The 27,638-nt window shown below is 41.1% G+C and overlaps 1 protein-coding gene across 5 annotated transcripts in view; it reads left to right on the top strand.

Moving 5' to 3' along the window:
* The window catches only part of CPEB3 (cytoplasmic polyadenylation element binding protein 3), a 190,859-nt gene that overhangs the window by 106,421 nt on the left and 56,800 nt on the right, over positions 1-27,638 (top strand). For all 5 annotated transcript variants that reach the window (XM_053582708.1, XM_053582712.1, XM_053582710.1 and 2 more), the window contains one exon: positions 1,736-1,825. In XM_053582708.1, the coding sequence (XP_053438683.1) occupies positions 1,736-1,825 (90 nt within the window). The remainder of the gene's footprint in view (positions 1-1,735; positions 1,826-27,638) is intronic.

Genomic DNA, 27,638 nt, shown 5'->3' with positions numbered 1-27,638 from the left:
ATTTTGGGAGGCTGAGGTGGGAGGATCATTTGGGACCAGGAGTTTAAGACCAATATAGGTAGCAACATAGCAAGACCTTGTCTCTACAAAATAAATTTTGAAAATTAGCTAAACATTGTGGTGTACGCCTATAGTCCTAGAACTCAGGAGGCTTAAGTGGAAAGATCACTTGAGACCAGGAGTTTAGGCTGCAGTGAGCTATGATCTCACCCAGTACTCCAGCCAGGGTGACAGAGCAAGTCTTCGAAATAAATAAATAAATAAATAAATATTCTGGTTTCAGGACTAGAACTAAAAGAAAAAAAAAAGAAAGTCAAGTATTCATTTTAGCATATAGTAGATTATCAGTATTTGTTGAGTGGATGAATGAAATGAAATTATGACAAAAGTAACTTAAGGGAAAAAACAACTGTAGTTTTAATAGGCTTTTAATATAAAAATACTCTGTTGGCTCAGCGACTATGGCTCAAGCAACTAAGGCACCAGCCACATACACCTGAGCTGGCGGGTCTGAATCCAGCGTGGGCCCGCCAAATAACAATGAAGACTGCAACCAAAAAATAACTGGGCGTTGTGGCAGGTGCCTGTAGTCCCAGCTACTTGGGAGGCGGAGGCAGGAGAATCACTTGAGCCCAGGAGTTGGAGGTTGCTGCGAGCTGTGATGCCGTGGCACTCTACCCAGGGTGACAGCTTGAGGCTCTGTCTCAAAAAAAAAAAAGAAAAAATACTCTGTTAAAACAGACTTGATACATTATTTAAAATAACAAGACATCTTGTTGGAAAAGTGTTCTCTTCCTACCAATCCTAAAAAAAAACCAAAAACAGTTATTTTGCCAGCATTATTCTCACTATGACATTTCTGTAATTAATCATGATTTCCTTTTTTTTCATGATGACAGAAGAAAAGTCTCTAAAAATAGTTTGATTTTAGGCTTACCTTACCTTAAAGTTGTACATAGCTGGAGACTCATTGTCTTCCAGATTATTTTCATATTTGTGTTAATCTCATTTGTTGATGAGATTTTTTTTCTTTGAAATAAATCATTTATTTTTAGATTCAGGGACAGTCTAGATAAGATAAATTTTTGATCATGGCTGAGAGAGTAGTAACCTAACCCTTTTTCTTTTTTGTAACCTAAACCTTAGTAGGAACCAGGTTACAACCTTCTGTTAAGTCAAAAAGAGAAGATACATTTACTGACCTATACATTTTGATTCATTTTCTAGGTAAAGTACATATAATATATAGGTGTGAGAGAAAGACACATTGGGTCTTAACATTTTCTTATCACTTACTTATTGCTCCTTTCCTTACTAAAAGAATCATAGCTATTTCTAAAACAATCTTAGACATTTCATATAAGTGAAATCATATTTTAAATATTTTCTTTACCTTGATTTTTTTTCTAAAAGCAGAGAATATTTCTATTTAAAAAATCTTTTTCTTTGACAGAGAGGTCACCTTAGCTAATAATGAGATTTTTCCAAACTCTTTTTGTCAGGTTTATTGGCAGTAAAAGGAAATGAATTATAGTTAGAAACACACTTTGCATTGTTAAAGCGAATAACCAAATGCACCGAAGCAATGGTATTTCACTTAGTAGATTTGACTTCTGTAAAAATGCTTTGGAAAATAGCTCTTTTTTTTTTCTTTTTTAAATAAAAAGACATGTTTTGTGCTATTCTGGTCACAGTATTTGTTCTCCTTTGCTAAGGTTTCTTCTTTGTTTTGTAGATGAGATCACTGCCAGCTTTCGCAGGTTTGGACCTCTTGTGGTAGACTGGCCTCACAAAGCTGAAAGCAAGTCATATTTTCCTCCTAAAGGTAATGCACTTAAAATGCCTCCACTGCCTGCCTATTGGAGAGATAGCATGACAGTTCAATAAAAGGCAGCCTGTTAACTGTTGACATAGTTGTTGACTTCCTCCCACCCCCAAAATTAGGAAAATTTGAACATTGATCATCCCTTTATGTACTTGAAGAGTCTTTCACCAGGAGCACAGTGAGTGTTCCATGGCACCTATTTTATTGACAGCAAGATTCCCAGAGTCTTATGGATGAGCCTTCTGTTAACTTTTTATTAGTTTGAGAGGAAAGATATAGACTAAGTTTTAAAGAACATCAGCAATGATAAAGGAAAACATTATTTAGGGTCAAGTTGTATTTATATTCTATGGCTTTGTGATTTTATAGCTATTGAAAACCTCAGACTTGGAAGACCTAGAGGCTGAAGAATGCATTGAATGAAATTACCTTTATACACTTCCTGTATTTTCAGTGACTTGGCCTTGCCTCCCTTATTTTGGGGAGGCTCTTTTGATGTAATATACGGAGTGGCCATAAAGTTCAGGTGCAATTTAAAATAGCACCTGAACTTTATGGCCACTATATGAACTTTATAAGGGCATCAAAATCCAGGCAGTCTTAGGGTTATGGATGACCTGATTTACAGCATTCTATTCTTATGAACAGGCTTCCAAAGCTCCCCATGAGGATAATTTATAGTTAACAATTAAATTAATAATTTAGGACCTAGGTTCTTCCATGAAGGTAGACAAATGCACATGATGTAAGTGGTTCATTGCCCTTTAATACAGTTCCTGTGGGTCACGACCCACAGGTTGAGAACTGCTGTGCTAGTGGCTGCTCTCATTGTTTGTACATGTGTGGTAACTTAGGTACAGTGTTACTTGTCTTAACTTTTTTATTTGACTTTATGGGTCCATATTCACCCTTATGGTCATGCCTCCAAAGCAATAGTCCACTGCAAGTCCAGGTGATGCTACAGCAAAGAGGAAGGTGATAACAATGGAAATGAAAGTAGAAATAAGCACTCAGAGAAAACCAGGCACCATCATTCATTGAGAAAGTATTAGGCTTCAGTTGCTTGACTATGGGAACAATAATAAAGGATAAAGTGAAAATAATGGAACATGTGAAAGTGTTCCAGTAGAATTATTAATTATTACTAAGCAGCATAGTGGATTAATTATTGAAGTGGAAAAGTTGGTATTTATTTTCTTAGAAGGTCAAAATAGGCAAAACATTCCTGTTAGCCTACAGTTAATACAATATTAGATGAAGTTAACCTTTAGTATTCTTTCTTTTTTTTTAAAAAAAAAAACAACAGAGTCTCGATCTATTTCTCACTCATAGCTCACAGCAACCCCCAACTCCTGGGCTTAGGCAATTCTCTTGCCTCAGCCTCCCGAGTAGCTGGGACTACAGGCACCCACCACAACGCCCGACTATTTTTTGTTGCAGTTTGGCCGGGCCGGGTTCGAACCCACCACCCTCTGTATATGGGGCCAGTGTCAAACCCATTGAGCCACAGGCACCACCCAACCTTTAATATTCTTTTTTGAAATCTCTCTTCCTATCTAAACTTTTTGTTTTTATGTTCTGTTTGAATTAAAAGAGCACCATAGTTTCTATAATTTATTTTTACAGCACGGGGGTGAAGTTATTATTATTGCAGTGTTACAGTACATTTTATAACATCTTACTTAAATTTGTTACTGAGTCTGAGCAATACAACCTCTCTGGCTTTTGGTACCACTCATGTACTATGTGTAACAGTATAATAATAAAGATCTGTAGTACATTAGCACTGGTGCCCTTATTTTGTAGTTGACAAGGTTAGGTATTGAGATGGACCACTGAGAGCCAAGCCAGGAAGAGAATCTGACCTCCTGGTTCTGGTCCTCAGGCTTACATCCTCAGAGAGCAGATTGCCTTTCTGGTGATTGAGGTCAGGGAAGAGAAATAATTATTAGACTATTAGTTCCTGTTGTGTTTTGCTCTCAGCAAGTATCTGAAGGTTGTCCTATTTTTGGAAAACCTAAAGAAATTTGGTATTATTCCAATAGTGAAGTAACTTTGAGATCATTTTCATTGCTTCGAATGTTGGGAATATCTAAGTTGTTCACCTCTAACTGTTCGGTTCCTTCTCAGTAATCCCCCCTCTTGTTGAGATTGTACTTTCCTTTAGGTTACCTCACATTGGCTGTTAGGTACAGTTTGTTTGGCTTTTTATTTCAGACTCATGTGTAAGTAGAGAGGAAAGTGTGCACTTTCCACTGTTAAGAGATCTAAGGGGGCATCATTTTAGATTGGGCACGTAAAGAGAGCTTCTCTGAGAAAATGGCATTTAAGCAGACCTGAAAATTGAGGAGCTAGCTAGAGTATGTAGGGAAGCAAGTTTTCAGCAGAGGGCTATCATATAGGGAGGATAAAGCATGAAAAGGGCTTTAGTGTCTGTGAAGAAGAAGGAAGTGTGGGATCTTGTGAGGTAGAAGAAAGTGATATAAAAGAAAAGGCATTCTTTTTTTTTAATTTTTTTTATTTTTAAAGAAAAGGCATTCTTAATGTTTAGTACCCCATAAATGCATTCATGTACCCAGTCATGATTTAATAAAGAAAAAAAATTTTTAAAAAGAAAAAGCATTGATAAAAGTAAAAATTTTTTTGTTTTTCCCCTAAATTGTTCTAGTATTCCAGAGAGAGTAAACACGAGATGTTTGTATGGTGTTTGTCTTTGGGATGAAGAGAAAATGGAGTCATGTCAAATAGAAATATCAATTTAAAATATATTCAGATAAATATTGATAAAATTGAAGTAAAGTCTTGCTTTGTATTTTCTGTGTTTAGTTTTTGATGATGGGAAGAAATCCAACTCTATTTAAAATAGAAAGGAAAGTGAGGCGTGGTGGCTCATGCCTGTAATCCTAGCACTCTGGAAGTCTGAGGAGGGTCGATTGCTTGAGGTCACAAGTTGGAGACCAGCCTGAGCAAGAGCGAGACTCCATTTCTACTAAAAATAGAAAAACTAGCCAGGCATTGTGGTGGGCACCTATAGTTCCAGCTACTTGGGAAGCTGAAATAAGAGAATCGCTTGAACCCAGGCATTTGAGGTTGCTGTGAGCAGTAATGCCCCAGTACTAAACTCCAGAGTGACAGAGTGAGACTCAATCTCAAAAAAAAAAAAAAGTCAGTAAGTTTCCTGAGATTGCATTCACATGGGTTTTAGTTATGGAATAGTAAAGTTGAAATTGTGAGTCCTAGAAGGAGAGGTTCTACTAAATGTCAGGACATGAGCCAAATGCCACATAATACTGTGATTCATATAGAATACTAATTAATTGTTATTATGTTTATAATAGCTTAGGTACAGATAGTTTGAAGATAGTTATTAAAAAAGAATATGGAGAAAAAAGAATAAATACAGAGGGCTTATGTCCTAGTGCAAATGATAATTTGGCATTGAGAATATCAATCCATCAAATATTTATCATGCATCAGTCTGTGGAAGAGTCTTTCTTTGACCTTGTGAGGGATTTAGAGATGACACCATTCTTGTTTTTGAAAAGGCTGCAGTTTCCCAGAAGAGATATGAAACACAAAATGTGAAACATTAACTAATGGTAAAGAGCATGTATTCTGGAGTTAGACGTGCTGGACTCCCTGACTTATTAATTGTAGGTAGGCTCTTTAACCCTTTCTGCCTTAAATTTCATCACCTGCAAAAGAGGGATGATAATGGTATCTACTTTATAAGGTTGTGATTTGGATTAAAACGAGTAAATTCATGTGGAGTACTTGAAACAGTCCCTACATGTAGTAAATATTATGAATGCTATTATTTTTATCAAAATACAAATCAACAAAATACAGATCAAGAAAATACAGATCAAATACAGGCAAAAATATCCTAGGTGTTCTGAGGAAGAACAGGTTACTGGGGGCTATGTAAAACCTTGATCTTAAAAGGTAGGTAGGAATAGAATAGGCAGAAAATGCAGGGGGTGGCATTATAATAATTAGGATAGCTCATGTATACAAAGGTTTGCCGTGAGCCAGGGAATCGGTTACTATTTTCTATGCTTAATCTCATTTAATTTTCCTAATTCTGTGAAGTAGGCACTGTTATTATTCCCATTTTATAGAAGGTCAGATATCAAATGGTAGTACTGGGATTTGAGCCTAAACAAGCTGACCCCAGAGCCCAAGGATTTTAAATATGGCATTTTACTATTTTCACTCAGGAATAGCCTAGAGGCAGATATATTTAAGGTAGACAGTAATTAAGATTGGGTTAAGGGAAAGCCTTATTGCTAGACCTAAGACAAGTTGAGTAACCAATCAAGAATACAGACTCTGAAGCCAGGTACGGTGGCTCACGCTTATAATCCTAGCACTCTGGGAGGCTGAGGCGGGTGGATTGCTTGAGCTCAGGAGTTTGAGACCAGCCTGAGCAAAAGTGAGACCCCCATCTCTACTAAAAATAGAAAAACTGAGGCAAGAGGATTGCTTGAGCCCGAATTGGAGGTTGCTGTGAACTATGATGCCACGGCACTCTACCCAGGGCGACAGCCTAAGATTGTCTTAAAAAAAAAAAAAGGCTTGGAGCCTGTAGCTCAGTGTTTAGGGCACTGGCCACATATACTGGGGTGGCGGATTCAAATCTGGGCCTGCTTGAACAACAATGACAACTGCAATAACAACAAAAAAAAAGCCAGGTGTTGTGGCCTGTAGTCCCAGCTACTTGGGAGGCTGAGGTAAGAGAATCGCTTAAACCGAAGATTTTGAGGTTGCTGTGAGCTGTGACCCCACTGCACTCTAATGAGGGCGACATAGTGAGACTCTGTCTCAAAAAAAAAAAAAAATACTCTGGGCCAGGCACAGTGGCTCACACCTGTAATCCCAGCACTTGGGAGGCCAAGGTGTCTGGATTGCCTGAGCTCAAGAGTTCAAGACCAACCTGAGCAAGAGCAAGACTCCGTCTCCAAAAAATAGCTGGGCATTGTGGTGGGTGCCCGTAGTCCCAGGTACTTGGGAGTCTGAGTTAAGAGAATCGCTTAAGCCTAAGAGTCTGAGGTTGCTATAAGCTATGGGTCATAGCTAAGGGCAACAAAGTGAGACTCTGTCTCAAAAAAAAAAAGAATACAGACTCTGGAGTAAATTCCCTGGGTTGGATTTCTCTTCTACTTCTTGCCATCTTGTATTTTAGGCTGCTTTTTAATCTTCCTAAATCTCTATTTTCTTTTTTTTAATTTTATTTTATTATTAAATCAAGGCTGTGTACCTTAATGCGATCACGGGGCACCATACACTGGTTTTATAGACCATTTGACATATTTTCATCACACTGGTTAACATAGCCTTCCTGGCATTTTCTTGGTTATTGTATTAAGACATTTATATTCTACATTTACTAAGTTTCACATGTACCCTTGTAAGATGCACTGTAGATGCAGTAGCCTTTTGTTGAGACAGCACAAGACAGGTGAGGGGAGTATTAAAAAATGACTATGTGCTTAAGGATCGCCATGGGCTCAGGCTCTTTCTCCACAAGGAGCACCTGTGGACGAATTGCCCTAGGGTCTGCTGCCCAGCTGCAAATCATCTTGCTCAGAGGTGTCTGGCTCTTGGCATCCTCTACACTTCTACTGATAATGCCCCTGGCTATAGACATCCTAAATCTCTATTTTCTTCTCTTTTCTTTTCTTTCTTTTTTTTTTTTTTTTGAGACAGAGTCTCACTATGTCACCTTCAGAAGAGTGCCATAGTGTCACAGCTCACAGCAACCTCCAATTCTTGGGCTTAAGTGATTCTCTTGCCTCAGCCTCCCACGAAGCTGGGACTACAGGCACCCGCCACAACGCCCTGCTATATTTTTGTTGCAGCTGTCATTGTTGTTTTAGCTGTCCCGGACTGGGCTAGAACCCACCTGCATCGGTGCATGTGGCTGGCGCCGTAACCACTGTACTATGGGCGCCAAGCCAATCTTTATTTATTTATTTTTTTGCAGTTTTTGGCCGGGGCTGGGTTTGAACCCGCCACCTCTGGCATATGTGGCCAGCACCCTACTCCTTTGAGCCACAGGCGCTGCCCCCAATCTCTATTTTCTTAATCTACAAAATGGTAATAATAAAAGTGTCTGCTTATGGTTTGTTATGAAAATTAAATGAGAAATTGCATGTGGAATACTTTATTTTTATGTTTGATTTTGGTTTTGGTTTTTTAGCCAGGGACAGAAAAAAAACATTAAAACATTTAGGAGACATGTACATTCAAGGCCATATGATATAATATGTACTAAGAAGCTCTAGGATACTACCAGTGAGATATTACTAGAATAGGGGGAGGCACCTTTGGCTCAGTCGGTAAGGCGCCGGCCCCATATACCGAGGGTGGTGGGTTACCAAACCCGGCACCGGCCAAACTGCAACCAAAAAATAGCCGGGCGTTGTGGCGCGTGCCTGTAGTCCCAGCTACTCGGGAGGCTGAGGCAAGAGAATCGCTTAAGCCCAGGAGTTGGAGGTTGCTGTGAGCTGTGTGATGCCATGGCACTCTACCGAGGGCCATAAAGTGAGACACTGTCTCTACAAAAAAAAAAATAATAATAGGGGGAGAAGTGGTAGAGTAGATCATGACAGTGATAGATTTGATGGCAGAGTTGTACTAAAATTCCTTCCACCAAATGGGAAAAATCATGACACTATTGAATGCAGGGGAGTAAATGGAGTTAAAACTGGTGTAGTGAAAATTTAATGTACGGGGTAGCGCCTGTGGCTCAAAAGGGTAGGACGCCAGCCCCATATGCCGGAGGTAGCGGGTTCGAACGTCAACCCTGGCCAAAAACTGCAAAAGAAAAAGAAAATTTAGTGTTTGGTACATCTTCATAGAGGAGAGGAGATTTCTAATTGGAATTAGGGAGTTTGGGAGCAGATAATGGGGCTAGAGGTATACATCTTCCTTCATAAAAAGAAGAAGAAATAGGAAAATAGGTAAGTAAGTTTTATTAGGACCTAGGGAAAAAAAGTGGAAATATGAGTAAAGGACTAGGAGTTTGTTCATGGTTATAGAGGCTGAGAAAAAATGCTTCAAGAAACAATAGTTAGCACCATGAGATACTACAGGGTTATTGAGAAGACCTTCCTGATGTGTGTGAGAGAGAGAGAGATCAGTGTGACTTCTCTTGTCAAATACCTGATACCAGTAATTTCTATCGTTACTTCCTTTTCCCCACAAACCTTTATTTTTTTTTAATTGTTTGGGATTCATTGAAGGTACAAAGAATTAGGTTACAGTGATTGCATTTATTAAAGTCCCTCTTATAAATGTGTCCCACCCCCAAGAGGTGTGTCATACACTGCGACCCCCTATTGTCCTTCCTCTTCCCCTCTCCCTGCTCCCATATTCCCTTACACCCTATTCTTTTATTAGCTCATCTCCTGCCTTCATATTAGAATTGAGTGCATTGGATTCTTTCTTCTCCATTCTTGTGATGCTTTACTAAGAAGAATGTGTTCTACCTCCATCCAGGTTAATACAAAAGATGTAAAGTCTCCCATCTTTTTTAATGGCTGAAATAGTATTCTATGTTGTAATTATAGGCCTTAATATTTTAATGGAGTAGTAGAACCAGAACAAAGCAATCTGGTTTTTATTAAACAAGTGTTATTCTATAAGCAGTAAGAATGACCCTGCCTCCCCAGCAGAACCAACTGTCAGTATTTTTTTTGTTTCCTTCTAGTGTTTATTCATTCTCATATATATGTGTGTGTGTATATATATATATGTACGTATATGTATATATTTAATAGGGCTGTAATAATAACAGAATTTTGTGTTTACTTTCTTTACATCTCTTCCCTTAAGTTTCTACATAATTTTTATATTTTCAAAGAAATTGCCTAACCTATTGTTACACCATAATTTACTTGCTTATTTATCATTTGGGCTATTAGAAATAGTGCTTCTGGGCTCGGCACCTGTGGCTCAAGCAGCTAAGGTGCCAGCCACATACACCTGAGCTGGCAGGTTCGAATCCAGCCCAGGCCTGCCAAACAACAGTGATGGCTGCAACCAAGAAATAGCCGGGCGTTGTGGCAGGAGCCTGTAATCCCAGCTACTTGGGAGGCAGAGGCAGGAGAATCGCTTGAGCCCAGGAGTTTGAGGTTGCTGTGAGCTGTGATGCCACAGCACCTACCCAGGGTGACAGCTTGAGGCTCTGTCTCAAAAAAAAAAAAAAAAAAAAAAAAGAAATAGTGCTTCTGTTAGTATTTTTTGGTTGGTTTTTTTTTTTTTTTTTTTTTTTGAGACAGAGTCTCAAGCTATCGTCCTGGGTAGAGTGCTGTGGTGGCATAGCTCACAGCAACCTCAAACTCTTGGGCTTAAGCAATTCTCTTGCCTCAGCGTCCCGAGTAGCTGGAACTACAGGCACTTGCCACAACACCCAGCTGTTTTTTTTGTTGCAGTTGTCGTTATTTAGCAGGCCCAGGCAGGGCTTGAACCCACCAGCCTCGGTGTATGTGGCTGGGGGCTTGAACCCACCAGCCTCCGTGTATGTGGCTGGGGCCCTGCTCACTGAGCTATGGGCACTAAGCCTTTTAGTATATGGGTTTTTTTTTTTTTTTTTGAGACATTGTCTCACTCTGGTGCCTTAGGCTAGATTGCCATAGGGAGGGTAGGCCTAGCTCATAGCAACCTCAAACTCCTGGCTTTGAGTGATCCTCCTGTCTCAGCCTCCTCAGTAGCTGGGACTACAGGCACCCACCACAATGCTCAGCTAATTTTTTCTATTTTTAGTAGGGATGGGGGTCTCACTCTTGCCCAGTCTGGTCCTGAACTCCTGAGCTCAAGGGATCTTCCCGCCTTGGTCTCCCAGAGTACTAGGATTATAGGTGTGAGCCACCACACCCAGCTTATATGGCCTTTTTCTCTGGATTTTTCTCTTTAGGTTAAATTTGGAGAAGCTTACCTAAATAGAGTGAAATAGATCTGATATCACATGGCTTCCCAAAGCAATTTTCCTTATGAAGTTTATGTTAATTTTGACATCTGCATTAGGTTTTTGCTTAGTTCCATTGCAGCTATGAACTTACCGTTTTGTTTCCGTGATTGGCATATAATGAACACCTGCAGAAGTCAAGAACCATATTGTTATTGAATCTTATATGTGAAGTGTTTAAATCTTTTTCTCTCAGTTCTCATCTGTTGAATCTCGGGTGGTTATTATTATTATTTTTTTTTCTGTTTGTTTGTTTGAGACAGAGTCTTACTCAGTGACCCTGGGGTTGAGTGCTATGGTGTCATAGCTCACAGCAATCTCAGACTCGTGGGCTAAAGCTGTTCTCTTGAGTCAGCCTTCCCAGTAGCTGGGACTGTGGGCACTAAGCACAATGCCTGGCAATTTTTTTTTTTTTTTTAAGAGATGGGGTCTCTTGGCCAGGCCCTGTGGCTCATGCCTATAATCCTAGCACTCAGGGAGGCCGAGGTGGTGGATTGCTCTTAGCTCATAGGTCCAAGACCAGTCTGAGCAAAAATGAGACCCCCATCTCTAAAAATAAGTGTTGTGGCAGGTGTCTGTAGAGGCTGGGCAAAGAATCACTTGAGCCCAAGAGTTAGAGGTTGCTGTGAGCTATGATGCCATAGTACTCTAACAGGTGACAAAGTGAGGCTCTGTCTCAAAAAAAAAAAAAAAAGATGGAGTCTTGCTCTTGTTCAGGCTGGTCTTAAACTCCTGCGCTCAGGCAATCTACCTGCTTAGGCCTTACAAAATGCTAGGATTACAGGTGTGAGACACCATGCCCCTTGGGTGTTTTCTAACATCATCTCCTTTTTTTTTTTTTTTTTTGTAGAGACAGAGTCTCACTTTGTCGCCCTTGGTAGAATGCTGTGGTATCACAGCTCACAGCAACCGCCAACCCCTGAGCCCAGGCAATTCTCTTGCCTCAAAAAAGTAGCTGGTCCTACAGGCGCCCCCCACAACGCCAAGCTATTTTTTTGTTGCAGTTCAGCCGGGGCCATGTTTGAACCCACCACCCTCAGTATATTGGGCCCGCACCCTACTCACTGAGCCATAGGCGCTGCCCGTAACATCATCTCCTATCATTCGTTCCCCTACCTACTCAGTCCACACACTACTTTACTATTCTTTGAATAAGACAACTAAATAAGGGCTCTCAAGGGCTTTACTAGTTTTTTTTTTTTTTTTTTTTTTTTGAGACAGAGCCTCAAGCTGTCACCCTGGGTAGAGTGCTGTGACATCACAGCTCACAGCAACCTCCAACTCCTGGGCTCAAGCCATTCTCCTGCCTCTGCCTCCCAGGTAGCTGGGACTACAGGTGCCCACCACAATGCCCGGTTATTTTTGGTTGCAGCCATCATTGTTATTTGGAGGGCCAGGCTGGATTTGAACCCACCAGCTCAGGTGTATGTGGCTGGTGCCTTAGCTTCTTAAGCCTCAGGCGCTGAGCCTACTAGTTGTTTTTATCTGAAATTCTCTTCCTACTAATTTCTGAATCAAGCAGTTCATTATTTCCTTAGATCACTGCTCAAATGTCCCCTTAGCAGATAAATTTTCCCTGACACCCTTATCTAAAATACTACCCCTCTATCCTTTCTATCTGCTCCTCTCACTCTCATTTTTTTTTCTTATAACCTTCATTTTACTTTTCTTTAAAATGCTTTCACAACCTGAAAAAATTTATATGTATTTTCCTGTTTTTCGGACTAGAATATAAATTTAGGAGAGTGTGGTGTTTTTTATGTTTCATTCACTGTTGTGGACAGGCACGGTGGCTCACACCTGTAATCCTAGCAGTCTGGGAGGCAGAGCGGGTGGATTGATTGAGCTCACGAGTTTGAGACCAGCCTGAGCAAAAGCGAGACTTCATCTCTACTAAAAATAGAAAAACAGAGGCAAGAGAATTGCTAGAGCCTGAGTTGGAGGGTGCTATAAGCTATGACACCCCGGCACTCTACCCAAGGCAACAGCTTCAAACTCTGTCTCCAAAAAAAAAAAATTCCCTGTTCTATACCAAGTACCTTGCATCCCTGGCTCAATGGCCCTCGGATATTTATTAAATGAATGAATTATATCCTTGTAATTGATGAATTCATTACTTTTTCAGAGTAAACCCACCAAATTTGAGAGCTGGAAAGTTCTTTAAAGATCATCTCATTTGGGTGGTGCCTGTGGTTCAGTGGGCAGGGCCCATATACCAAGGGTGGTGGGTTCGAACCCGGCCCAGCCAAACCGCAACAAAAAAAAATAGTTCAGCATTGTGGCAGGCACCTGTAGTCCCAGCTACTCGGGAGGCTAAGGCAAGAGAATCACCTAAGCCCAGGAGTTAGAGGTTGCTGAGAGCTGTGACACCACCATACTCTAAGGAGTGTGATAAAGTAAGACTCTCTTAAAAAAAAAAAAAAAAAAAAAAAAGCCTTCAGCATTTTTTTCTCATCTATAGCCCAGATCCCTCCAACCCCCCAACTTCTGTTTAATCTGATCATGGTTCTTTCTAAACCCAGTTTGCATTTTGTTCCTGCTCCCTGCCCGTAGTAAAATGGCTTGAAATATCCCATGCAAGAGAGTAGTGTCAAGTGGGCTACCTTATTCTCTGTTTTAAAGCATTCACAATCAAAGTCCTATGCAATTGTAAGACAATAAACGACATACAATTAAAAAAAAAAAAAAGGTCATCTCATTCTAGTGTAAATTGTATTTTAACCCAAGAGGTGAATTACGTGTTTTTCATAAGGGCACATAGATTTTATTATACAGACTTGAACCTGGCAGACCAACAGATTATACTGTTTTACCTGGTGAATAATAAAGAAAGTCATTTTTATTTGGTTACTGTATATCATTTGTGGGAAAGGAAGACAAGTTATATATACATATATATATACACACACACATATATACATACACATAATCTGATAAATTTTGTTGTTATTTATAAGACTAGATTTTATATAAAAAGTAGCAACTTAAGCTATACGACCCAAGATACATTTTCACAGCTATTTGAAAACAAAAGTGGCCCTTTATGCTTTCCTGAGTTCTTATTTTTTTTATTTTTCTTTTTTTTTTTTTTTTTTGTAGAGACAGAGTCTCACTGTACCGCCCTCGGGTAGAGTGCCGTGGCGTCACACGGCTCACAGCAACCTCTTAACCCTTGGGCTTACGCGATTCTCCTGCCTCAGCCTCCCGAGCAGCTGGGACTACAGGCACCCGCCACAACGCCCGGCTATTTTTTGGTTGCAGTTTGGCCGGGGCTGGGTTTGAACCCGCCACCCTCGGCATATGGGACTGGCGCCCTACTCACTGAGCCACAGGCGCCGCCCTCCTGAGTTCTTATATTCTGTTTGTCACACTCACATAGATGAAATATTTCCAAAGAGGTGGGTTAGGCTGAGGTTGTAGGTCTAAGCTGCCCTGTAGCCATAATTTAACCATGGGATTCTGCCTCCTGGTGATGCCATACCATTTCTGGACATGGGTAAACTGCTTTGTAGTTCTTTGACTGCAAGGATCAGAGGTTCTTTTGTGCTACCTCAATCAGGGATATGGTCATAAGTGATAAGGGGAGCCCAAGAACAGGAGCTGTGTTAGAACCAAGTGTCACTGGAGGCTATACTAGGTGTGGCAGCCTGCAGGGATTTGAACAGTAAAGGCTACTAATTCTCTATTGTAATGTTCCATTATTATCAAGACTCAGCTCAAGTTGTTTTCCTATTTCTAGTTGAATTCCAGATGCAGAGAATCTGATTGGCCCAGTTCATCTTTTAATACCTAGCTGTGACGTAGGTCATCCTAATGGTAGGACCTAGAATCCTTGGTTACTTTTTTTTTATTTGAGACAGTCTTAGTCCGTTGCCCTGGGTAGAGTGTCATGGAATCATAGCTCACAGCAACCTCAAACTCTTGGCCTCAAGTGATCCTCTTGCCTCAGCCTCCCAAGTTACAATGCCTGGCTGTTCTTTAGAGATGGGATCTCACTCTTGTTCGGCTGTTCTTGAAATTGTGAACTCTATCAGTCCACCCACTTTGGCCTTCCACAGTGCTAGGAATCCTTGGCTGCTTAATGGAATATCAGCATAGTTCTGCTTTCTTCAGCTTGAGACTGAATCTGGCAGCTAGGAAGGTAAGTTGGAGATAACAAGCTTGATGGTAAACAGCATAACCTGCTTGTTGCCTCCTGGGAGAATGTCCCATGTCCAAAATTGCTATTACTGGAGATACCAGAAGATTTCTACACCCACTGAGCCATCTACCCGTAATCTCTACTAAGCAACTGCTCCTGCAACTACGATACTCTTCACCTCTCATGGTGAGATTATGTGGGCTTGGGGAATGGAGCTGGCATCTCCTGAGCTGTGCTACTACTGTTGGCAGAGGCCTCTTGGGCAGTCACCACAGCATCCAGCTGCAGATCTTGTGCTGGAGACTGGCCATGTTGCTCTTAAACTGCGTTCAGAAGTTAGTGATCCTGGCAGTGGAATGGAGGAGACTGTCATCCTCAGCTTGCTTGGGCAGCTAGTATCAGCTTCCTTTGGCAATCCAGGGACACATAAATAGATGAATAGAAAAATAGGCAGATGAATTGAAAAATAGGCATGCAGCTTTATACAAGAGTAACCCAGGGTTACTGATGATTCCCACCCACTTTCAGAAAAGTGTGTATTTCTGAGTGGCTCCTCTGCACTGGCTAGGCTGGCTTGCCCACTGGTCCTTTTGACCAAGGACATGCAGTTGTGGAAGTTTATGCAATATCAACATGGTTTGTGAACCTGGCATAAGCCAAGCCTCATGTGATTCAGATTGACTTTGAGCCAGCCAGCTAAGGAGATACTGTTTAAGGAACAAGGAAGAGTATTCTACTTTAAATGGGCAAAACCAGGTCATTGTGTAGCTACAGGGGGCTGGAATATAGCATCTGTTTCTTTTTCCTTTACCTTGTCTAAAACTGACTCTGGAAAGGAAAATTTTCAAACTTCACATTTTTTCTCTTGTAGCATAACACGAATAGAAATGCGTCAGTGTTGTTTTAGGCCCAAACTCCCAAGTTTTTGTACCTTCTAAGTTTTATAAACTGATCAAATTGGGAAGCCAAGGGATTTTAGCGTGTGTTTCACCTTTTACAGCTTGTAATCTTTTAAATAATATCTGCTTTTTCACCCCTAACACGGGTTCTGATTTGTGTGGTGCACTATGAATCCTGTATTTTTTTTTTTTTTTTTTGTAGAGACAGAGTCTCACTGTACCACCCTTGGGTAGAGTGCCGTGGCATCACATGGCTCACAGCAACCTCTAACTCTTGGGCTTACGCGATTCTCTTGCCTCAGCCTCCTGAGCAGCTGAGAGAATCCTGTATTTTTTTTTTTTTGTAGAGACAGAGTCTCATTTTATGGCCCTCGGTAGAGTGCCGTGGCCTCACACAGCTCACAGCAACCTCCAACTCCTGGGCTTAAGCGATTCTCTTGCCTCAGCCTCCCGATTAGCTGGGACTACAGGCACCTGCCACTGTATTTTTTTTTTTTTGAGACAGAGTCCCACTATGTCACCCTTAGTAGAGTGCTGTGGCGTCACAGCTCACAGCAACCTCAAACTCTTGGGCTTAAGCGATCCTCTTGCCTCAGCCTCCCAAGTAGCTGGGACTACAGGTGCCCACCACAATGCGTGGCTATTTTGTTGTTGTTGTAGTTGTCGTTGTTTAGCAGGCCTGGGTCAGGTTTGAACCCACCAGCCTCAGTGCGTGTGGCTGGTGCCCTAACCACTGAACTATGGGTGCCGAGCCAGAATCCTGTATTTTAATATTTTACCTTATTGTGGTTTTCATTCCCAGGAAGGACATTCTTGTAAAAACATAGAAACTGTACTACATAGTAGCAAGGGTGGGCTTTTTTTTTTTTTTTTTTTTGTCACCCTTGGTAGAGTACTGTTGCATCACAGCTCACAGCAATCTCTAACTCCTGGGCTTAGGTGATCACTTGCCTCAGCCTCTCGAGTTGCTGGGACTACAGGCCCCCCCCACGACACCCGACTAGTTTTTGTTGCAGTTTGGCCGAGGCTGGGTTTGAACCTGCCACCCTTGGTATATGGGGCTGACGCCTTACCCATTAAGCCACAGGCACCGCCCACAAGGGTGGGCTTTTGTTTGTTTTATTTTGACTGATAGAGCTGCAACTGTTTTTGCTTTTAGAAACTAAGCATGGCTGGGTACAGTGACTCATGCATGCAATCCCAGCATTTTAGGAGGCTGAGGCAAGAGTACCGTTTGAGGACAGGAGCTTGAGACTAACCTGAATAAAACATAGCAAGACTCCCATCTCTACCAAAAAAAAAAAAAAAAAAGAATAATCAGCTGGGTGTGGTGGTGCCTTCCTATAGTCCTGACTACTTGGGAAGTTCTGGCTACTCAGGCAGGAGCATCACTTGAGCCCAGGAGTTTGAGGTTGCCATGAGCTATGATGATATCATTGTCCTCTAGCCCAGGCAACACAGTGAGACCCTGTCTTAGGAAAACAAAAGCTTAGCACACTCTTAGTTTACACTTGTAGAAGCAAATCCCTCTTCAGCATGGTACTGAAGATGAACTGTAAAGTTAATCACTTTTTAAATTTTATTTCAGACCTGGTGCAGTGGCTCTCGTCTATAATCCTAGCCCTTTGGGAGGCCGAGGCGGGTGGATTGCCTGAGCTCACAGGTTTGAGACCATCCTGAGCCAGAGTGAGACTTCATCTCTAAAAATAGCTGGGCATTGTGGCAGGTGCCTATAGTCCCAGCTACTGGGGAGACTGAGGCAAGAGAATCGCTTGAGCCCAAGAGTTTGAGGTTGCTGTGAGCTATGATGCCAGGGCACTCTACCATGGGTGACAAAGTAAGCCTCTGTCTCCAAAAAAAAAAAAAATATTATTTCAGATTAATATGAGGATACAGATGATAAGGTTGTATTGTTTTTGTTAGGTAAAGTTCAAGTTATAGTTGAACCCTTCACCTAGAGGGTATTCTGTATACACTTACATTTACCTGTTAGGTGAGAGTTTACCAATCTCCCTCTTCCCTCCTTTCTCCCCTTTTCTTCCTCCCTACTACCCACTACTTGAATTTAGTTGTGTTTTTTTCTCATGGTGTGTAGTTGTTTATCTGTTCATTTTATATTAGTATTGAGTACATTGGATACTTGCTTTTCCATTCTTGTGATACTTTACTAAGAAGAATGTTCTTCAACTCCATCCAGGTTAATACAAAAGCTGTAAAGTCTCCATCTTTTTTTATGGCTGAATACTATCCCAGAGTATACATGTAAAGTTAATCTTTACTTTCAAAGCATTTATAGTTTGAAAGACTCTACAAAAAGGAGAAAGAAAAGTCATTAGGAATATAAAAGCTACAGCGCAAAGCTTGAACAGCCACAGAAATAACAGAATCATCTTGTACAGGGTCACACCAGTACATACTGTGCTGTGCCCAAGGAGAGGGAAGGGGGAAATGCTTGTTTAATTCAGAGAAACCATAATTACTCCTGATGAGGGTTTTCTTTGGCAGAAAGATTTCAGGTACTGAACTGGAAGGTACAAATTTGATAAGCTGAAGCGGAGAGGATGTTTTAGGAGAGGGTGTAGCTTGGTTTGGGCCTTGCTGACAGGAATTGGATAGGGCTAAGACTATGAGCAGATAAGACCAAGAAAGGATAATTCAAATGAAAGAGTTAGGAATGGGAAGCCAGCTAGGAGGGTCTGGTGAAAATTTTTGAAAGCTGAGAGGAAGCCCTGGGTTGTATTTCAAAATAGAATGATCACCTTAGTCTTGAGAAGGGGAAACCATGGCACGGAGAAAACACATTGGCAACAGCATTAAGTATTGGTCACAGGAGTGTTAAACTGTCAAGGTTCAGACAATATATGAGCAGTGCCAAACTAAAGTTTCATCTATCTGTAGGAAAGTGTCTATAGAACTAAAATATAGAGTTTACCAATTCTTTGATGCTGAGTAAGGGAGAGCAATAGGCAATAAAGCAAGAGCTAGGTTTGACTCAGACGTGGGTGCCAGCAGTTAATAGCTATATGATACTGAGACAGTAATTTAATCTTTAAGCCTCAGTTTACTCATAATTAATACTACTCATTGGGTTGTTAAGAGGATTACATGAGACACCAACACAATACTTAGGCTTATTAGGTACTAAATAATGTTAATGCTCTTCTCCCTGATGACAATATAATGCTAAGTAATATTAAAATTGTCTAACTAGTTTGACCAGTTTCCTCCCACAACCCCTGTCTGGTGTCAGTTTCCATGGTCAGATGCTTGTTAGAACTGACTGTGACTAGAACTGACAGATTGGCAGACTTCACAAGGACCTCTTTATATAGGGGATGTGTAATTATATAAACAGAAGATTTTTAGCCCAGATGCCCCAGGTCACTGCCCTGGACTGCAGGACTTTACTAAGAACACAGGAAGTAAATTGCCCTTTTCAACTCTGAGCTGGTTCTACTTGGCCAACTTGTTTTCTTATCCATTCCTAACTTCTTCCATCTCTGCCCCCAAGCAACGAACCCACAAAGAAATGGTTACTAGTGTAATAGAAAACACAAAACAGGCTAGAAGCAAAATGTTTAAGTCACTGCCCCATGAAGTAAATATAGTCAAAGAAATGTGTTTGATTCTGAATCTAGGGGGAGTATTTAGGAATCCATGGACCTGGACAATGTCTATCTGCAGAGCTACCTTTGTATTTTAACTTAGGCTAGTTGCTTTCCTTAGAATGACCTCTTTCTGTTTTCAACAATGTCATACCTGTCAGGTGTGTCTCCAGTGCCATCAGAAACTCTTTCCTGATTTCCCTATTTATGTCGTTCTTCTTTGCTGAAAGTGATCTTGTCTAACTTTTTAAAATATGTTCTAGCTCATGCCTATAATCCCAGCACTTTGTGGGAGGCTCACTTGAGCCCAAGACTTCAAAATCAGCCTAGGTAATGTAGTGAGACATAACAAAAAAATAAAAATTCTGGCTCCGTAGCATAGTGGTTACAGCACCAGCCCTATACACCAAGGTTCTAACCTGGCCCAGGCCAGCTAAACAACAGTGACAACTGCAACAAAAAATAGCCAGGCATTGTAGCAGGTGCCTGTAGTCCCAGCTGCTTGGGAGGCTGAGTCAAGAGAATCGCTTAAGTCTAAGAGTTTGAGGTTGCTGTGAGCTGTGATGCCACAGCACTCTACCAAGGGTGTCATAGTGAGAATTCTAAAACTCTTCTTAGGCTTTTCTTCTTCTTCTTTTATTTTTTTGTAGAGACGGAGTCTCACTTTATTGCCCTGGGTAGAGGGCCATGGCATCACAGAGCTTACAGCAACCTCTTAACTCCTGGGCTTACGTGATTCTCTTGCCTCAGGCTCCCAAGTAGCTGGGACTATAGATGCCTGCCACAACACCCAGCTATTTTTTTGTTGCAGTTTGGCTGGGGCCAGGTTTGAACCCACCACCCTTAGTATATGGGGCCAGCGCCCTACCCACTGAGCCACAGGCACCACCCCCTTCTTAGGCTTCTTAATTTGTTGTTGTCTCCTTAAAAAAAAATTCTAAAACTCTTTTTAGGATTCTTAATTTGTTGTTGTTGGATTAAAACTCTCTATGTACTTATTCTTTATGACCTTATCTTATAAATTCCTGAGAATAAGGATTTGCCTAGTCAGAATTCCCCTACAGTTCTTAGGGCACGTAATAAATGACAAGTAGATCTTGGATATAAGTGTTCTAATCCAAGAGGAAAATGAATAAAATATCTACTTCACTAGCATTCTGGGAGGCTTGAGGCAAGTGGATTGCCTGAGCTCACGAGTTGGAGACCAGCCTGAACCAGATTGAGATCTCATCTTTAAAAATAGCCGAGTGTTGTGGCAGGCACCGCTAGTCCTAGCTACTTGGGAGGTAGAGGCAAGAGAATCACTTGAGCCTAAGAGTTTGAGGTTGCTGTGAGCTGTGATGCCTCAGCACTCTACTGAGGAGGACAAAATGAGAGTGAGACTCAGTGTCAAAAAAAAAAAAAAAAAGATATCTACTTCAGAGACCTAAAGGGTTCTTTAGGTACAAGGCAGGAAATTCATGACCTATATCATCTCTTCCCACCCGCCACTCCCAAGCTTATATTTCAATCCAATGAACTTGTTGTTCTCTAAGTGAGCTGACCCTATAGCCTTTCCATGCCCTGTCCTATATACTTTTCTGAGCTTGGAATCCCCTTACTTTATGGAAAAGTAATTATCCTCCAGCCCAGATATGGCCTTTGCTCTATGGCTTTCCCTGATGTTTGAATAAATCTGCACCATTTGTTTTTCACCAGTGTTCTGTAGGGCATAACCCCATCATTAGCACTTTTTATGTTGTTTCTTGATTATTTACAGGTTGACTTTTTCCAGGGCAGGGTTCTTCCTTGCTTTGTAGACTCTATGCCTATCATCATGCCTTGCACATTCTTAATGTTTCTGGTACTCTTGAACTGAATCCAAAAACAAGTCTCCTGGGCAAATCAGCTAAGTCCTCTCTGACCTAAACGTGGAGGTCAGAAAGAATGTTCACAGCAGATTGTTTCTGCCAACAAAAAGGCTAAACTCAGGCAGGTCTGGCTGGAGGAGTGCCCTTCAAATCTCTCCAGGAAGGTTATTGGTAATCAGGGAGCTTGTATTTTACTAGAGGAGAAAGGTCTCTGTCCGAGCTGTGGACCCTACCTTCTGGTATTGGTCTCACTTAATTAGAAACTAGATGTTTCTTGAACTGTCACCATTTTATGAATGCTGCAGCGGTCAGGGCACAGCCCCACAAATGCAATTGTTTTAGCATTTGTAGTTGGTACTTGAAATATATAAACCACTAATAGCATTAGTTGATTTTAATAACTGTTGAGTCTTTTAGAAAACCACATACTCCTTTATAGAATGGAGAAGTTTATTACCCTCCTCTTCAAAAGACTTTAGGCCTTTAAATTTTTTGCCACAAATTTTTATTTTGAAAAATTGTAAACTTACGAAAAAGTTGTAAGAATGGTATAGTGAACACTTTAAATAGCCTTCTAGATTCACCAATTGTTAGCATTTTGGTACATTTGCTTTTTCTCTCTTCTTGTATACATATATTTTTTTTTACTAACCCCTTTAATAGTAAGTTACAGACATGAAGACCCCTCCTAAATACTAAAGCATTTGTCTCCAGAGAACAAGAAATATCCAGATTGTTCTGGCAATGTCCTTTGGAACAATTGGGTTTGGGATTTGTTGTTTTGTTTTGGGTTTTTGTTGTTGTTGTCATGTTTTTCTTGGGGTTTTTTTTTTTTTTTTTTTTTGAAACAAGGCCACCCTCTGTTGCCTAGGCTAGAGTGTAGTAGCCTCATCAAAGCTCACTGCAACCTTAAGCTCCTGGGTGCAAATGATCCTCCTGCCTCAGCCTTCCAAGTAGCTGGGACTATAGGCATGTGCTACCATGACTACCTAACTTTTAATTTTTTTTTTATAGAGGTAGAGTCTTGCTGTGTAGCTCAGGCTGATCTCAAACTTCTGGCCACAAGTGATTCTCTATCCTTGCCCTCTCAAAGTGCTAGGATTACAGGCCTGAGCCATGACGCCCAGCTCATACTGTTTTTTTTTAAACCCAGCATCAGTCAGAGTCTAGCCTTGCATTTAGTTGTTGTTTAATCTCCTTTAACTTAGTTCCCTAGGCTTTTTGTCTTTTTTTTTTTTTTTTTTTTTTATTTTGTAGAGACAGAGTCTCACTTTATGGCCCTCGGTAGAGTGCCGTGGCCTCACACAGCTCACAGCAACCTCCAACTCCTGGGCTTAAGCGATTCTCTTGCCTCAGCCTCCCGAGTAGCTGGGACTACAGGCGCCAGCCACAACGCCCGGCTATTTTTTGGTTGCAGTTTGGCCGGGGCCGGGCTTGAACCCGCCACCCTCGGTATATGGGGCTGGCGCCCTACCAACTGAGCCACAGGCGCCACCCGGCTTTTTGTCTTTTATATCATTTCTAGAGTTCATGCTGGCTTTATAGAGAATCCCCAAAATACAGATTTTGTCAGTTTTGGAGCAACTTTCATTGGCCTTAAGTTATAGGGCCACTTACCACTACTAAAACACTGTCAAATGGTCACTATCACACAGACATTTTAAAAGCAAATCTTTATTTATTAGTGGTATCGAAAATGTTATATTGCCATTTTTAGATGAGAGTGTAAATTAATGGATATCAGGGCTCTGGAAACAGATTAATCCCAAATTTAATTCCTGAGGTTTTTCTTTTTTTTTCTTTTTGAGACAGAGTCTCACTTTGCCACCCCTGGTAGAGTACCCTGGTGTCATAGATTATAACAGCCTCTAACTCTTGGGCTCACGTGATTCTCTTGCCTCAGCCTCCCAAGTAGCTGGGACAATAGGCGCCCACCACAACACCTGGCTATTTTTAGAGATGGAGTCTCACTCTAGCTCAGGCTGGTCTTAATTCATAAACTCAGGTGATCTGCCCACCTTGGTCTCCCAAAGTGCTGGGATTACAGGTGTGAGCCACCTCACCCAGCCTGAATTTTAATGTTTATACTGAGATCATATGGAACAACTCAAACTTTAATTTTGCATGGTACAATGATAATTGAAAATGCAATAAAAGAAATGACCTGACATTGTTTACAAACTACCTTTACATATATTATTTTACATCCTATATTTCTATAAGGTAATTAGGACAAATATTAGTTCCTTCATTTTACAGAGAAAAAGACTCAGAAATGTTATGTTAATATTTAAGTTAATGGTGTCAGTGCTTACTGGGTGTCCAAACAAATCATTTAATCACTCTGTGCAGTTTCCTTAACTGTCAAACATAATTAAAAATAGTGCCTGCCACACAAGGTGTGTATGAATATGAAATGAGTTAATACCTACAAGGCACTTAGAACAGTGTCTGATGAATAATAAATGTTCAATAAGTGTTAGCTGTTAGCTGTTTGTTATTATCACATAGCTAGTAAATGTTAGGATTTAACCCAAATTTATACATGAATTCTAGTCTAGAACTCTTTCTTTTTTTTTTAATGTACAAAGGTCTAGAACTCTTTTTATAGTAAATCATTGATTTAATTTCTACTTCACATTGCCCAGCTACAGTGCAATGGCATCATCAAAGCTCACAGCAATCTGAAACTCTTAGTCTCAAGCAATCTTCCTACCTTAACCTCCCAAGTAGGTAGGTAGGACTACAGGTGTGTACCACCATGCTGGGCTAATTTTTCTATTTTTATAAAGACAAGATCAAGGTTTCACTCCAGATAGTCTCTAATTCCTGTCCTCAAGCAGTCTTCCCACTTTGACCTCCTAGAGTGCTGGGATTACAGGTGTGAGCCATCATGCCTGGCTGCGCCCTTATTCTTGAAGAGATCTTTTTCTACTTAGTTTATTTTGACCCACAGTTTCTCAAAATCAAGAGAAATGTGTCTGGAGGATTTCATGCTTCTGTTTTAAAAAATCCTCTAATTTCTGTTGTTTTCTGGGTTTGCTTGACGTTGAGGTATCAGAAGATGTTTTAGTAGGTAAAGATATCATAAAGTTGTTTTCATGGGTCATTTTGGGTGTTTCTGGTAAAGTCCATCTTGGATGGGGACACCTAATGCAGGAGATAGTGTCGAAGACAGTTTTTGGACTACTATTCAGAGAAGTTCACTCACACCTCTTATCTATAGTGCTAAGAAATATTGTCATTACAGAGAGTGGCACCTTGCAGACCTTGGAGTAAAGATGATTGTTTTGACACAGGATTATTTGTTATAAAAGAGCCATCCTGGGCAGTGCCTATGGCTCAGTAGGGCGCCAGCCCCATATACCAAGAGCGGCAGGTTCAAACCCAGCCCCGGCAAAACTAGAGCAAAAAAATAGTTAGGCATTGTGGTGGGCACCTGTAGTCCCAGCTACTCGGGAGGCTGAAGCAAGAGAATCACCTAAGCCCAGGAGTTGGAGGTTGCTGTGAGCTGTGACGCCACAGCACTCCACTAAGGGCGATAAAGTGAGACTCTGTCTCTAAGAAGGAAAAATAAAAAAGAACCATCCTGAAGTGGGACATTCCATGGGAAAGGAGAGGAAGTTGTTGGTAGACTTTTCTTGTGGGTAATAATATTTGTAGCAGGCTTTTGTGGCTTCCAGTTGTCTATGGCCACTGTGGACATTTATGGCTGTGTGATAGGCCTAAGTGAAAATTTGCATGCTTTTGTGGTAGTCACTCAGCTGCTATGGGGAGACAATTGCCCTTTCCTCTGATTTCCAAGGTCCAATCAAAACCGAATTTGATGTGAAGATTGCAGAGAGTGAGCAGTGATATGGAGGAAAGGTGCAGTCAGCTTGGAGGCCTTTCAGAACCAGGGGTCTAGAGAAAAGTCTACCTCACTGAGCAGGCCCCATTGTCAAGACCTTTTTGATGTGCCTGTGTGTAGTTCAGTATATACACCCCCTCTAAGGGTGAGATCTCTAATGTGCTTCTTACGACCTTTGTGGAACATCTGTATCAGTATTTACGCTGGTAACTCAAGAGGTTTGAGAGAATCTGCTGAGACATCCTCTTTGTGATATTTGCATTTTTTAACCTGCTCATTTTTAGTGTTCTCTTTGGCATGTGGAATTAATGTTCTCACATTAAATGAAGACACTGAATTTTTAATACATTCACTGGGACTTAGTGATAGTTTGATATTGTTTGCAAAAAAGAGGATATGAAGAAATGAGGTATTATCTTTTCTGACTTTGCAGTTAGGTTTTATTTTTCCTGCCTAGCCACCTGCTGAATCCTCTGACCCATCTAGCCTGGGGCTAAAGCCCAGAAAACAGCTGAGGGTCCTTCCACCTCAGCAGCATTTCTTGCAGCTAGATGCCCATCCATTCAACTTGGAACCTCTGTGTATGGACTTCTGCCTGTGGCATTAGCCACTCTCTGATGTGCTGGAACTGGCTGGTCTTTTTCCTGCAGTGTTTCCTTGGATGCTATGTATATTGGTTAAGGAGTTAGAGAAAAGGCTAAGAAAAAGAATAGCCATATCCATTGCCATTTTGTGCTGCCCAGGACTTCAGAGAGTTTTGCTTCTTAGCCAGTTTATTCTGAATTAAACATCTTTGATGGGTGAGAATGTCCTGTACATGAGAGATTTAGCAAAGCTAGCAAGGTTGTAGAAAGGTTGAATAGTTAAGTACTCAGGCTTAGACTAATTCCTGATGGGCCTTTGCTCAATTGTCATTCATTAATTCCAGTGTGGCAACAAGTGTCAGAATATCTTTTGTCCTCTTTTTGAATTCTTTGCTGATTCTCCCAATCAGGGTCTTTGCTCCTCAGGACTTTCGTGGCACATTTTTTGTCCTTATTTATCTCCCTCAGCTTTCTAGTGAATAGTTAATCATCTAAATATCTGTTTCATCTACTTCGTAAGTTTCTTTTCTTTTCTTTTTTTTTTTTGACAGAGTCTCATTCTGTCGCCCTTGGTAGAATGCTGTAGCATCACAGCTCACAGCAACCTCAAACTCTTGGGCTTAAGTGATTCTCTTGCCTCAGCCTCCCAAGTAGCTGGAATTACAGGCGCTCCCCACAATGCCTGGCTTTTTTTTTTTTTAGAAATGGGGTCTCGCTCTTTCTTAGGCTAGTCCTGAACTCTTTTTTTTGTGTGTGTGTGTGTAGAGACAGAGTTTCACTTTATGGCCCTCGGTAGAGTGCCATGGCATCATACAGCTCACAGCAACCTCCAACTCCTGGGCTTAAGCAATTCTCTTGCCTCAGCCTCCCAAGTAGCTGGGACTACAAGCGCCTGCCACAACGCCTGGCTATTTTTTGGTTGCAGTTCAGCCGGGGCCGGGTGTGAACCCACCACCCTGAGTATATGGGGCTGACGCCTTACCGACTGAGCCACAGGCGCCGCCCTAGTCTTGAACTCTTCAGCTCAAGCCATCCACCCACCTTGGCCTCCCAGAGTGCTAGGATTACAGGCATGAGTCACTGTACCCAGCTACTTTATAAGTTTCTTGATATCAGGGCCCTAGTCTTGCTCATTTTAGCTTTCTTATAATCTGTAGATTGTGTCCTGCTTGTAATAGTTGCTCAATAAATTTTACAAAATTAAACAGAGCAAAACTGGTATGTCTGTGGAAATCCTGCATTTAGCGCCCACATTTCAGGAAGAAAAAGAGAATACCATCATCAAAAGCAATATGTAAAGGCACACCAGCCTATTGTTGGTTTTTTTTTTTTAAAAACAACTTTGTTGAGATTTAATACAATTCACATATCATATAGTTTAACAGTTTAAAGTGTATAGCTCAGTGGTTTTCAGTATGTTTGTAGAGTTGTGCAACTATAACTATGGTCAATTTTAACATACCCCAAAGAAACTCATACCTATTCCCTCCAGCGCCTAATCATAGGCAATCACTAATCTATTTTTATGTCTTGATCGATTTGCCCATTCCATACATATTCGTATTTATTTTGTCTGGCTTCTTTCACTTAACCTTCCATTTTTAAGGTTCATCCCTGCTGTAGCATGTGGCAAGCATAGAGCTTAGTGAAATTGGAGGGCAGGTGATGCTTGAATCTTCTGGCTACTAGTTAGCTATGGTTAAGGCCAAGGGTGAGTCTACCTGCCCATATTAAGGATAACCTGACCCATTTTATTTTATTTTATTTTATTTTTTGAGACAGAGTCTCACTATGTTGCCCTTGATAGAGTGCTATGGCATCATAGCTCACAGCAACCGCCAACTCTTGGACTTAAGTGATTCTCTTGCCTCAGCTTCCCAAGCAGCTGGGACGGCAGGTGCCCACCACAATGC

This window comes from Nycticebus coucang, chromosome 3 (genome assembly GCF_027406575.1).
Source record: "Nycticebus coucang isolate mNycCou1 chromosome 3, mNycCou1.pri, whole genome shotgun sequence".
Lineage (NCBI taxonomy): Eukaryota > Metazoa > Chordata > Mammalia > Primates > Lorisidae > Nycticebus > Nycticebus coucang.
This window is presented reverse-complemented; position numbering and strand designations above follow the sequence as displayed.